This window comes from Schistocerca serialis, chromosome 3 (genome assembly GCF_023864345.2).
Source record: "Schistocerca serialis cubense isolate TAMUIC-IGC-003099 chromosome 3, iqSchSeri2.2, whole genome shotgun sequence".
Classification (NCBI taxonomy): domain Eukaryota; kingdom Metazoa; phylum Arthropoda; class Insecta; order Orthoptera; family Acrididae; genus Schistocerca; species Schistocerca serialis.
In genome coordinates this window covers 577,351,175-577,365,545 of record NC_064640.1, presented here as the reverse complement: position 1 = coordinate 577,365,545, position 14,371 = coordinate 577,351,175, and the positions used below count along the sequence as shown (strand labels likewise).

General features: G+C 41.4%; 1 protein-coding gene across 2 annotated transcripts in view; it reads right to left on the bottom strand.

Annotated features, from left to right (window-relative positions):
- The window catches only part of LOC126470467 (fibulin-1-like), a 660,942-nt gene that overhangs the window by 487,730 nt on the left and 158,841 nt on the right, over positions 1-14,371 (bottom strand). For both annotated transcript variants that reach the window (XM_050098327.1, XM_050098328.1), the window contains exon 2: positions 14,196-14,358. In XM_050098327.1, coding sequence (XP_049954284.1) covers positions 14,196-14,358 — 163 coding nt within the window. The remainder of the gene's footprint in view (positions 1-14,195; positions 14,359-14,371) is intronic.

Below are 14,371 nucleotides of genomic sequence, written 5' to 3'. Positions count from 1 at the left end.
CACTACTGAGAAAACAATGGTATTGCCATCTAGTGGTGAGTGGCAGAATGCAATGGAATCACACTATCTTCAGCAGCCTGGTGCTGCAGTGATGCTACCTACAAATTTTACATTGTGCCGGGTACTTCATAACAGCATTGCATGGCAGAACATACTTCGTTCCAATGCTGTGCAGCAGATGGTACTTTGTATTAATGTGTTATGTCATTAGGTACTTCGTATCGATGTTGTATTGCAGACAGTGCTCCAAACTAATGTTGTGTGGCAGATGGTACTCTGTACCAATGTTGGGCAGTGGAGATTGATTTTTATCAATGTTACTCGGCTGAGGGTAACCATACCAATAATAGGTGGGCGAGAGTGCTTTGTACCAATGTTCCATGGCAGAGAGTGCTTGGTAATGATGTTTCATAGCAGAGATGCTTCGCATCGATGTTGTGTGTTGCACGGCAGAGGGTGCTCAATACTAATGCTATGTGGTAGAGGGTGTTTTGTACCAATGTTATGTGACAGAGGACGCTTTGTACTGATGTTGTGTGGCACAAGGTGCTTCATAGGGGTGTTACATTGATCAGAGTGCTTTGTGTCAATGTTGTATGGTCAAGGATGCTTCTTACCCATGTTCCATGGGGGAGGGTGCTTCTTATCAATGTTATGTGGCAGAGTGGCTTTATAATCACGGTTTGCGGCTGAAAGTACATCACAGTGACAATGCGTGGCAATGTTATATGGCAGAGGGTGCTTTTTAGTGATGTTTCATGGCAGAGGGTACTTCATACCAGTGTTGCATGGCAGAGGGTGTTTCGTATCAATGCTGTGTGGGAGAGTGTGCTCTGTAACAATGTTACATGGTGGAATGTGCTTTGTACAAACATTGTGTGGTGGAGTTTGCTTTGTATAGATGTTATATACCACACGGTGCCTCATAACGAAGTGCCATAACAAGCTGCATATTGATTTTGTATGACACAGGGTGCTCCACAGCAGTGTTGCATGGCCGTGAGGGCTTCATACCAATGTTGCTTGGCAGAGGATGCTTTGCACCAGTGTTGCATGACAAAGGCTGCTTCATATCAATGTTACATGGCTGAAGGTGCTTCATAACATTGTTTCATGGCAGGCTAAAGACCGATGTCACATGGAAGAGTGTGCTCCATACCAACTTTGCATGGCCAAGAGTGCTTCGTACCAATGTTGCTTGGTAAAGGATGCTTCATACTAATGTTGCATGGTAGAGGGTGTGTTACACAGATATTGTTTGGCAGAGGGTGTTTTTACTGATGTGGAGGGTCCTTTGTACCGATGATGCTTAGCAGAGGGTACTTTTTACTGATGTTTATGGCAGAGGGTGCAACTTCATCATGTTATATGGCAGAGGTACCTTCGCAGTGATGTTACACTGGGAAATGTGGAATAAAGTCACACAGTAAATGACACTCGCTTTGGACTGGCATGGGAGCCAGGGAGCCACCAAGTAGGCATAGCTCATGCTGAACTCTGTAGCATCTGAGTGCACCATACTGTACTGGCATTGCAGTTTGGCAGCCAGTAAATGGCTGTAGCTCATGCCCAACTGGTACTGCAATGGGATGTGTGGTAGCTCACAGCTCCTTTCACTCTTACAAGGTAGTCATTCCAAACACCAGTTAAATGTGAAACAGGTAACATTTATGCCTCCTGAGAATTCCCTGGCACGTGTGGCTTAAATCATTTCAATTATACAAAAATGATAATATTCAGTCACCTTATATTGTTCTCTGAATTTCAATCACAACTCTATCTAGTGGCCTGTAAACAAAATTACCCCTACGCCAGACAAGTTTTCTGGCCACAGATAGGTAGTGTGTTTCTCCAGCTGCTCCTGCTGTGCTTCTTAATGAAATAGTTCACAGGTGAATGGCCAGATGTCAGTATCCAACAGGCACCATATTTCAATATGTGACCATGTTGCTGTCATTAGTGGCACTGATGAACTGACTGCTTAGAGGTCAGTGTGGCACTTCTGTCTCTTCCTCCCCTTCCTCTGACTTGCTACTCTGTCTGCTGTCTGTGCTCAGCATCTCCTCCCCCACTCTTCCTGCTGACACACTGCTCCATCCTCCATTCTCACCCAGGTACACAAGCAGGTGGAACTTCTGCTGTTCCTCCGCCTGCCACTAAGGTCAGTTTATTGAGGGATATATCCTTCCTCTTCTTAATCAGATTAATGTAGGTTACCAGGCCTTACTAACAATGCTTCCCATGAACCATGGACTCTGCTGTGGTGGGGTGACTTGCAAGCCTCAATGATACAGGTGCAATGCCAGGTGCAACTGCAATGGAGGAGTATCTGTTGAGGGGCCAGCAAACATGTGGTCCATGAAGAGGGACAGCAGCCTTTTCAGTAGTTGCAGGGGCAACAGTCTGGATGACTGACTGATCTGGCCTCGTAACATCAACCAATATGGCCTTGCTGTGTTGGTACTGTGAATAACTGAAACCCAGGGGAAACTGCAGCCATTATTTTTCCCTGAGGGCATATCGCTACACCATATGATTAAATGATGATAGCATCCTCTTGGGTAAAATATTATGGAGGTAAAATAGTCCTCCATTCGGATCTCTGGGCAGGAACTACTCAGGAGGATATTGTCATCAGGAAAAATAAAACTGGTATTCTATGAGTTGGAGCATGGATTGTTAGATCCCTTAATCACAGAGGTAGATTAGAAAATTTAAAAAGGGAAATGGATAGGTTGAAGTGAGAGGCAGTAGCAATCAGTGAAGTTTGGTTGCAGCAGGAGGAAAAGGACTTCTGGTCAGGTGAGTGCAGCGATATAAATGCAAAAACAAATAGGGGCTATGCAGGAATATGTCTAATAATGAATAAGAAAATAGGAATGTGGGTAGCTACTATGAACAGCATAGTGAATGCATTATCATAGACAAGACAGATGCTAAGCCAATGCCCACCGTGATAGTGCACATTTATATGCCACCTAGCTCCACAGATGATACAGAGCTTGAAAGAATGTATGATAAGATAAAAGAAACTATTCAGAGAGTTAAAAGAGGGGAAATTTTAACTGAGGCAGATGAATGAGATTTTATAGTAGGAAAAAGAAGAGAAGACAAAATAGTATGTGAATATGAACTTGCAGAAAGGAATGAAAGAGGAAGCTGCCTGGCAAAATTTTGTACAGAGCATAATTTAATCACAGTTAAAACTTGATTTAAGAATCTGAAAGTAAGCTGTATACATGGAAGAGACCTGGAGACACCAGAAGGATTCAAATTGACTATGTTATGATAGGACAGAGATTTTGAAATCAGATTTTAAACTGGAAGATATTTCCAGGGGCAGATGCGGGCTCTGAGCACAATTTATTGGTTTTGAGATGTAGATTATAACCCAAGAAACTGCAAAAAAAGTAGGAACTTAAGGAGATGGGACCTGGATAATTTGAGAGAACCTGAGGTTGTTGAGGCAATGGAAACTTTGCGTAGGAATATCAAAAATGTAGGAAAACAGATAGATTGCTACTTACTGTAAAGAAGACACTTTAGGTTGCAGATAGGCATGATTAAAAGACATTTACACAAAGCTTTCAGCCACAGCCTTCATCAGCAAAAGAGAAACAGAAAAACATACACCATTCATACATAGAAGCAAGCACACCTCATGCACACATGACCGCCAACTCCAGCAGCTCAGGCCAGAATGCAACTATAATGTGGGAGGGCAGTAGCAATCTGGAGGTGGTGGGGAAGGGGACAGTTGGGGAAGGGACAGTTGTGTATTGGTGAGGGGGCAGAGGAATGACCATCTGGCAGAATGGGCAGGGACTAGAATGCCAACAGGCACAGCATCAGGAGACTGTGGGGTGTGGAGGTGGGGGAAAAAAAGGAGCAGAAAGGAGAGATGCAGGAAATGTTGGCAGAGGGCAGCAAAAAAAGAGACTGGGGGACAAAAATGGGGAGGAGATGATAGGACAGAGGGGGTGGAAACTGTTAGGTGGAGGGTGGGGCCGGGATTATTATGGGAGCATAGAATGTGTTGTCACAATAATTCCCATCTGTGCAGTTCAGAAAAGCTGTTGGTGGAGGGGAGGATCCAGATGGATCGGGTAGTGATGCAGCATGTTATGCTCAGCTCCATGTTATACCAAAGGTGTTCTCAGCCACAGTTTGGCGGTGGCCAGTCATCCTGGTGGACAGCTGGTTGGTAGTCATACCAATATAAAAAGCTATACAGTGGTTGCAGTAGAGCATGCCTGCTTTCACAGGTGGCCCAGCCCCTGATGGGGCAGGATAAATCTGTGACAGAACTCAAATCGGAAGTGCTGGGCGGGTGGATTGCGCAGGTCTTGCATCTGAGTCTTCCACATGGCTATGATACTTGTGGCAATGGAGTGGGACTGGAGTGGCATAGGGATGGACTGGGATGTCGTGGAGGTTGAGTGGGCAATCAAACACCACTTTAGGAGGTGTGGCAAGGATCTCAGCTATAATGTCCCTATTTCAGGACATGATGATAGCTAATCAAAGCCCTAGCAAAGGATGTGGTTCAGTTGCTCCAGTCCAGGATAGTGCTAAGTGATGGGGAAGGCACTCCTTTGTGGCCAGTTCTTGGAGGAGTGGGAGGATTGGCGGTGTGAGGAGAAATGGCGCAGAGGTCTGCTTGTGGACTAGGCCTGGGGGATAGTGCCTGTCTGTGAAAGCCTTGGTGAGAAATGCAGGAAGATCTGCAGCGGATAGGCACTTGGTGCAGGGAGTGGCAACTGACCCTTAACACAGACAAATGTAATGTATTGCGAATACATAGAAAGAAGGATCCTTTACTGTATGATTACATGCTAGCGGAACAAACACTGGTAGCAGTTACTTCTGTAAAATATCTGGGAGTATGCGTGCGGAACCATTTGAAGTGGAATGATCATATAAAATTAATTGTTGGTAAGGCGGGTACCAGGTTGAGATTCATTGGGAGAGTCCTTAGAAAATGTAGTCCATCAACAAAGGAGGTGGCTTACAAAACACTCGTTCGACCTATACTTGAGTATTGCTCATCAGTGTGGGATCCGTACCAGATCGCGTTGACGGAGGAGATAGAGAAGATCCAAAGAAGAGCAGTGCGTTTCATCACAGGGTTATTTGGTAACCGTGATAGCGTTACGGAGATGTTTAACAAACTCAAGTGGCAGACTCTGCAAGAGAGGCGCTCTGCACCACGGTGTAGCTTGCTCGCCAGGTTTCGAGAGGGTGCGTTTCTGGATGAGGTATCGAATATATTGCTTCCCCCTACTTATACCTCCCGAGGAGATCACGAATGTAAAATTAGAGAGATTAGAGCGTGCACAGAGGCTTTCAGACAGTCGTTCTTCCCGCAAACCATACGCGACTGGAACAGGAAAGGGAGGTAATGACAGTGGCACGTAAAGTGCCCTCCGCCACACACCGTTGGGTGGCTTGCGGAGTATAAATGTAGATGTAGATGTAGATGTAGACCCTCAGCATTGTGAACAAGAGAGTTTTTGTAACGGCAGATATGCCATCCCCAGGTGGCTAGGCTGTATGGGAAGGATTTTTTGGTGTGAAAGGAATTACAGCTGTCAAAATGCAGGTACTGTCAGTGCTTGGTGGGTTTAATGTGGACAGAGGTGCAAATGGGGCCGTCAGAGAGGAGGAGGTCAACGTCTGTCTTCATTTCTTCATAACCTCAATACCATCTCTGCCATCCATTTCACCTGGTCCTTCTCAACCCAGTGTGCCACCTTTCTAGATCCCATGGAAGACCCAGATGCACAATGGCTGCTTCACTACCTGAGCCATCTGGATCCTCCCCTCCACCATCAGCTTTTCTTAACTGTGCAGATGGGAGTTATCCTTACAACACATTATCCACTCCCATAATTATTCCGGTCTCAACCTATGGGAACATACTGTCCCCACACCCTTCACCCAACAGTTTCCATTCCCCCATCCCCCGTCCTATCATCTCCTCCCCATTCTTGTCTACCAGCCTCTTTGTTTGCTGCCCTCTGCCAACACACCTGCCCATCTTTTCCTGCTTCTCTCCTTTTCACTCCTTTTTTCCCCACCTCCCTGTCCCACAACCACCTGATGCTGTACCTGTTGGCATTTTAGCCCCTACACACTCCCCCAGCCAGTGTTCGGCTGTCCTCCCAACCATACACTACCATCCCTTCCCCACCCCATCCAGATCACTGCTGTAATTCCATGTGATAGCTGCATTCTGGCCTGAGCTGCTGGAGTTGGCAGTCACGTATGCATGAGGTGTGCTTGCTTCTGTGTATAAACTGTGTGTGTTTCTATATTTCTCTATTGCTGGTGAAGACTGTGGCCGAAAGCTTTGTGTAAGTGTCTTTTAATTGTACCTATCTATAACTTAACGTGTCTTCCGTACAGTAAGTAACAATCTATCTTTTCCCATATTGTCGATGTTGCTGAGAGTTTCAGAGGGAGTATCAGGCAATGATTCACAGAAATAGTGGAAAGGAATACAACAGAAGATGAAGAGGTAGATTTAAGAGACGAGACAGTGAGGGCAGAAGATATTCAAATGGATAAAAAGACAAGGCTGAATAGGAAGCCTTGAATATCACTGAAGATACTGAGTTTACTTGATGATAGAAAATTAAAAATTCAGCAACTGAAGAAGGTAAAAGGGAATATAAAGTCCAAAAATGAGATTAACAGTAAGAGCACAATGGCTTAACACCAATCATTAGAGAACAAATGTATGGATATATAAGTATACATAACTAGGGAAAGAAGAAACTGTCTATAGGAAAATTAAAGAGGCCTTTGGAGCAAAGAGAAGCAGCTTTTTGAATACCAAGAGTTCAGGTGGAAAATCAGTACTAAGCAGAGAAGAGAAAGCTGACAGGTGGAAGGAGTATATGTTGGGGGGATACAAGGGAAATGAAATTAAAGGCAATATTATAGAAAGGGAAGAGTATGTAGATGCAGATGATATGAGAAATATAATTCTGAGAGAAGGATTTGACAGAGCATTGAAAGAGATAAGTTGAAATAAGGCCCCTGGAGTAGATGACATTGTCTGAACAACTGATATCTTTGGAAGAATAAGCAATTACAAAACAATTCCATCTGGAGTGCAAGATGTATGACACAGGTAAAATGTCCTCAGACTTCAAGAAGAATGTAACAACATAATTCCAGTTCCAAAAAAAGCAGTAGCTGACAAGTATGCATATTACCAAACTATCAGTTTATTAAGTCATGGTTGCAAAATACTAAGATGAGTTCTTTACAGAAGAATTGACAAACTGCTTGAAGTTGATCTCAGGGATGATAAATATGGGTTCCTGATAAATGTAGGAATAAGTGACACAATGCTGATTCTTCAACTTAGAAGATAAAGTAAAAAGAGACAAACCTACATTTATAGAATTTGTTGATTTAGAGAAAGCTTTTGACAATGTTTACAAGACTATACTCTTTCAAATTCGGAAGGTAGCAGGGACAAAATGAATGGAGCAAGATATTCATTACAACTTGTACAAAAAAATAATTGCAGTTAAAGAGTCAAAGGTTATAAAATGGAAGCGGTAATTGAGTAGGTAGTGAGACAGGATTGTAACATATTCCCAGTGTCATTCAATCTTTACATTGAGCAAGCAGTAAAGCAAACAAAAGGAAATTTGGGGAAGGAATTAAGAGTTCAGAGAGAAGAAATAAGAAGTTTGAGAGTTGATGATGATATTGTATTTCTGTGAGAGAATGCAAAGGACACTGTAGAGCAGGTGATCAGAACGGACAGTAACAATGGTAATGGAACAGAGTTGAATTAAATAAGATGATTCTGAAGGAATTAGGTTAGGAAATCAGAATATAATAGTAGTAGATGAGTTTTGCTATTTATGTACACTATGTGGTCAAAATTATGCGGACACCTGGCTGAAAATGACTTACAAGTTCGTGGCGCCCTCCACCGATAATGCTGGAATTTTGTGGTGTAGGCCAACCCTTAGCTTTGATGACAGCTTATATTCTCACAGGCATAAATTCAATCAGGTGCTGGAAGGTTTCTTGGGGAATGGCAGCCCATTCTTCATGGAGTGCTGCACTGAGGAGAGGTATCGATGTTGGTCGGTGAGGCCTGGCACAAAGTCAGTATTCCAAAACATCCGAAAGGGTTTTTTATAGGATTTAGGTCAGGACTCTGTGCAAGCCAGCCCAGTACAGGGATGTTATTCTTGTGTAACCACTCCATCACAGGCCGTGTTAAAATATGAAATTGCCATCCCTGATTTGCTCTTCAACAGTGGGAAGCAAGAAGGTGCTTAAAACATCAATGTAGGTCTGTAATGTGAAAAACATGAAAAACACAACCACACCATTTTACTGTTGGCACTACACATGATGGTAGATGATGTTCACTGGGCATTCGTCATACTCACACCCAGCCATCAGATTGCCACATTGTGTACCATGATTCGTCACTCCACACAACATTTTTCCACTGTTCAATTGCCCAATATTTATGCTCCTTACACCAAGTGAGGTGTCATTAGGTTTTTACCATTGTGATGTGTGGCTTATGAGCAGCTTGTCTGGCTATTACACGTTAGGACCCTCTTCAACGGTCAGCAGTCCCTGTCAGTCAATTGACAAAGTTGACCTGTACACTTCTGTGCTGTACATGTCCGTTCACATCTCCACTTCACTATCACATTGGAAACAGTGGACAAAGGGATGTTTAGGAGTGTGGAAATCTTGTGTACAGACGTATGACACAAGTAACATCCAATCACCTGACCACATTCCAAGTCCGTGAGTTCTGCAGTGTGCCCCATTCTGCCCTCTCACGATGTCTAATGACTAGGAGGTTGCTGATATGGAGCACCTAGCAATAGGTGGCACCTGATATGAAAAACATATGTTTTTCGGGGTATCCAGATACTTTTGATCATATAGTGTAGTTAACTAACTGATGATGGCCAAAGTAGAGAGGATACAAAATTCTGACTGGCAATGGCAAGAAAAGTGTTTATGAAGAAAAGAAATTTGTTAACATTGAATATAGATTTAAGCATTAGGAAGTCTTGTCTGAAAGTATTTGACTGAAGTATAGCCTTGTACAGAAGAGAAACACGGAGATTAAACGGTTCAGACAGGAAGAGAATAGAAGCTTTCAAAATGTGGTGCTACAGATGAATACTGATTAGATGGATAGACATGTAACTAACAATGAGGTACAGAATAAAATCTGAGGAGAAAAGCAAATAGTGACACAACTTGACTAAAGGAAGAGACCGGTTGGTAGGACACATTCTGAGACATCAAGGGATTGCCAGTTTAGTATTGGTGGGAGTTGGGGGGAGGGGCAGTTATATTGTAGAGCAAGACCAAGAAATGAATACAGTTAGCAGGCTCAAAAGGACGTCAGTTGTAGTAGTTACCCTGAGATAAAGAGGACTGTACAGGATAGAGTAGTGTGGAGAGCTGCTTCAGGCCAGTCTTCAAACTGAAGACCATGACAAAGACAATAACAACAATGACAACAACTACTACTACTTTTAAGGATGTACCCACATTCATGATTGATCAGTGGTTCTCTGAAATGAGTCTTGATGGATTCTTTGATGAGCGGAAGTTACATGCTGTGTCAGAACCTTAGTAAGGTTGTAACCCAGCCCCTGTAATTGTGACAGGCCATGATCCATGATTGTGTACTTGTTAGGCTGCTGCAGTGTGGTATGCCATTCATGTTCTCAGCAACAGTATGCACCATCTGACCTACATATATGTCTTGCCATATTGGTATGGTATCTGAGAGACCAATAATTTCAATAGTCTGAGGTCTTCTTTGATATAACCCAGCAGTGACTGTGTTTTCACTGGTGAGCAGAAAAATGTCTTTGTTCACTGTTACTGGACAATTTGTCCTATCTTTCCAGATAATGAGCCATAAAAAGGATAAAAAACAATGGCCGCATACTCCTGAGGTGTCTCTTCTGTTTCTGCCATTTGTACAGTGGATGTAGGATGTAGGGCTGTCCAAGTTTTCCACTTGTTGTAGTTGTTCTTCTGGAACGCTGTCCTCAGATGGTCAAGTTCTTCATTGAAAATTTCATTGTAAAATAGGATGTGATCCCTATCTACCTATGTTGTGAGCATGTCACCCCTCTGTGCTGGGTGGTGGTAGCTGTCTGCAAATGAGCATAGGTCTTCTTCCAGTACATGCTATGGGCCAACATGCTGTTTGCTCTTCTTTTTATCAGGACAGCCTGAAAGGGGATGTCCTGGTGTATGGAACTAAGACTTATGAGGAAGTCATTCATCTTGGTTCTTCCATGTGGTCATATGACAAAAGTGTCACCTACATACATAAAAAAACAAGCAGGTTTCCAAAACTTTGATTCCAGGAATTCCTTCTTGAAATGTTGTAAACATACAGTGACAGAAAAAAATCACATCATCAAGGAGAAGTTGTGCGACATAAACGGAAGTTGGTACACATGTTTCTACATCTGAAAGATGATGTCTATTCAAATTTTGCACCAGATATGTTTGAGTGGAGCTATTAGCATCACTAAGAGGATGCAAACTGCAAATTAGGTTTTCTTTAACCCATTAGCTTATACAGCCGGCTCACAGCTGGTCACAGGCTTCAAGTATACTCTTACATTGCCAGTTGTGAGACAGGTTTAGCAGCTAGAGTTTCTTCTTCTCTGTTAATACATGGCATGACATGTCACATAACAATGGAAAGTTGAGAAATTCATCTATTTAGTGTTGTATGACACATTGGACTTCTTTCAATATTTTGAGAGGTATAAGCAATTGATTTTCAGGTTTTGTTATGTTTATCTGCCAGACCCCCCCCCCCCCCCCCCCCCCAGTCCCAGAAAGAAAACATCTCCAGAAATTGTACATTGTGCAAACAAGGAAGGAGAAAAGTGATACATGGTACAAATGTAAGAAATGTCTGGTGGCATTGCACATGCCTGTAGTTTTTCAGGCATACCATGCCAACAAAAACTTCTAAAACAGTATTACATTCACTCCTCATCACTTCAATAAATAATAAGGATAGATTTATAAAGAATTCTTATCAAAAGATTATATAATTCTGAGAAAAGTGTGTAAGACAACATGCTGATTTTTGGAAATTTAAATAGTAAGTAGTGGGTTGACTATGGGGAAAAACATTATTAAGTCGATGAGTTAAATACATGCTGTAACGACAGTGAGTGTTAGTTACCTCTGAGATTGGATGTGATGAATTGATGTTAGACACCATTGTCAACACCTCACTGGGTGCGAACAAGGTTGTGTAGTAGGGCTATGAGAAGCAGGATGTTCATTGTGCAATATTGCAGCAAGACTTGGTAAGATTGTAATGTACAGTCTCTTGAAGACCAGGCTCCTGAAGCCCACATGGCACTACCCAGAGGGAAGACCATCATGTGCTGTGTATGGGTCTGAGCAGTAGTTGGCACCTGCTGTTTAACTAAATGGATTTCATTGGATTTTGTATATGATGTATTATATTTCAGGCTAAAATTTATAAAAAGAAATTAATTTGTTAGTACTCTGTACATACAGTTAAAGTTATTCTTATTTTAGAATTATTTCAAATTACAAAATATCTGGCATACTTAAAATTCATATTATTAATTACACAATCTAATGCTAATTATTAAATTTATTTCTGGATTCATTTATAAAGTAATGTTATATCTTTATGATGATTCCTGTGTTGTCAAGAAAGTATGTAAACTCATTTCGCTTTGTAAAGTCTTTGGAATACAGTTAGTACTGCAGAATGTAAGTAGTAGTGGGCATGCCTCTGATGGAAATGCATGTTTCTAATCTTGTCAACAACAATGTAATTTGCATTCTGAAGTGAAAATCATGAAGTTGATGTGACATAGAAGAATGGGATAAAATAAAAGAAAATCATAGCAACAGATAGTACTTCATCAGTTATTTAGCCATCTGGAACAAGAATGGGATAAAATAAAAGAAAATCATAGCAACAGATAGTACTTCATCAGTTATTTAGCCATCTGGAACCCTATAAGTCAAAATTTCAGCTGCATGGATGTACCCCTAGACTCAAGGACTGCGCCAACAACAAGAGGAAATGAAGATAAGTAAAAAGTTTCTTTTTTCTAATGCCTCTGAAAGCTTTCAAAACTTGTGCAGAGACAGAGAATTTTAATAGTGGTGTGTACAAGGGTAAGATTACATAGTACAGTTCAGATCAGGAGGGACTCTCCTTGGTGTACAGTCTCTGTGAAAAACTTCTACGGAAACAACAACTGCACAATAGGTTTAATACAAATCATAATGAAACTGAGGATATATGACAAATTAAATATGTATGGATGTCAATAGAGTAATGTTTGAAGCCTACAGTGACTATCTGAGACGTATCTTATTGAAAGCTCATGAAACCCAAATAAATTCTAGGCTTATATGCAGGCTGTTAGTAGCAACAAAGTTAGTGTCTGCACACTTACAAAGCAAAAGCAGAACCACTGAACTCCATTTTCAAATTTACCTTCACAAAGGTAGAGCCAAGAGTACTGCCCCAGTATAAGTCTTGCACCAGTGAAGATGAGTGATAGGAATGCCAGTCAGATTCTGTAGAGACTGAGTCTGACCCCCTCTTAGTATAGGCCTACCACTGAGCCTTCAAAAAATAAACTACGCCCAGTGACTGCAATACGACACAGGTTACACCCATCTACAAGCTGGATATCAGATGTAATCCACAAAACTACTGTCCAATATCATTGACATCTATCAGTTGTAGAATATTGGAACATGTTCAGAGTTCGAATATATTGAGGTACCTTTAACAAGTTCAAACATATTGAGGTATCTTTAACAGAATGCCAATCAGCATGGATTCCAAGAACATCAGTAATGAGAGACCCAATGTTTCTCATACGACACCTTGAAAGTGACTGAATAAGGCAATTAGATAGATGCAGTATTTGTTCACTTCCAAAAAGCATTTGGCTCAGTACAACACAAATGTTTATTAACAAAAGTACCACCATGTGAGATATCAAACGAAAGGTGTGAGTGGACTGAGGATTTATTGATAGGGAGGATGTAGCATGTTATCTTGGATAGAAAGGCATCAGCAGATGTAGAAGTAACTTCAGCTGTATGGCAGGGTAGTGTTTTGGGAGTCTTGCTGTACAAGTAATGTAATTAATCAAGTGTATTAATAACCTGGTGTGGTATATTAATAGCGAATTAAGACATTTAGCTGATGATGTATTAGTCTATAATGATACTACACCTCAATACAATTGCACAAGTTTTAAATCAGATGTTGATGTGATTTAAAATCGGCGTAAAGATTGGCAGCTTGCTTAAAATGTTCAGAATTATGAAACTGTACACTTCACAAAACTCAGAAACATAGTATGGCAACAATAGCAATGATTCACAATTAGCATCTGTCAACTCATATAACTACCTGGATGTAGTAGTTTGCGGGAATACAGGATGGAATGATCAGTCCTCGGTAAGACATGTGGTAGACTTCGGTTCATTTATAAAGTACTGGGAAAACGCACCCAGTCTAGAAATGAAATGCTTACGGAACACCCGCACAACACACCTAGAATATTGCTCAAGTGTGTGAGCACCGTACCAAATAGGATTAACAGGGGATACTAAATGTAAACAAAGATGAGCAGCATGAATAGTCTCAGTGTCATTTGATTTATGTATGGAAACGTTGAAAAAACTGAACTGTTAGATGCCTGAAGATAGCTGTCAGCCATCCTACAAAACCCTACTTAGTTTCAAGAAGCAGTATTAAATGAGAAAACTACAAATATACTAAGCCCCATAGACATCACTCTATTACCAGTAAAGACAAGATCATACTAACAGCAGTATGCCTATGTGCATTTAAGTTGTCATTCTTTGTACACTCCAGACATGAATGGTATGAGATGAAACCATAATACATGATACAATGGGAAATAACATTTGCGATGAAAATCACAGTGCTATGCAGTGTATGAACGAAGATTTAGAGAACAACAGCTCTGTTAGACAATAGCACATTGGTGCTCGTTTCATTTTTTCTTCTTTTTGAACAATTTGATGCAGTCAAAGAGTGACTTAGGTATTCAAAACAATCATCTGAAACAAATGATGAACAATGAAGGAATCCATGTTATGCACATTACCTTTTAGTTCGAGTACAACAAATTTCAATGGTTGATAAACAAACACTCTGCTGCTCTCTTGGTATTCCAGCAACAGGACTGGGATATTCACTGCAGAGAAATGGGTTTCCAGCCCAGCTTTCTCCTAGTGAACAACACATGGATAAAACCATCTCCATGTCACCTGTAAAATAAAC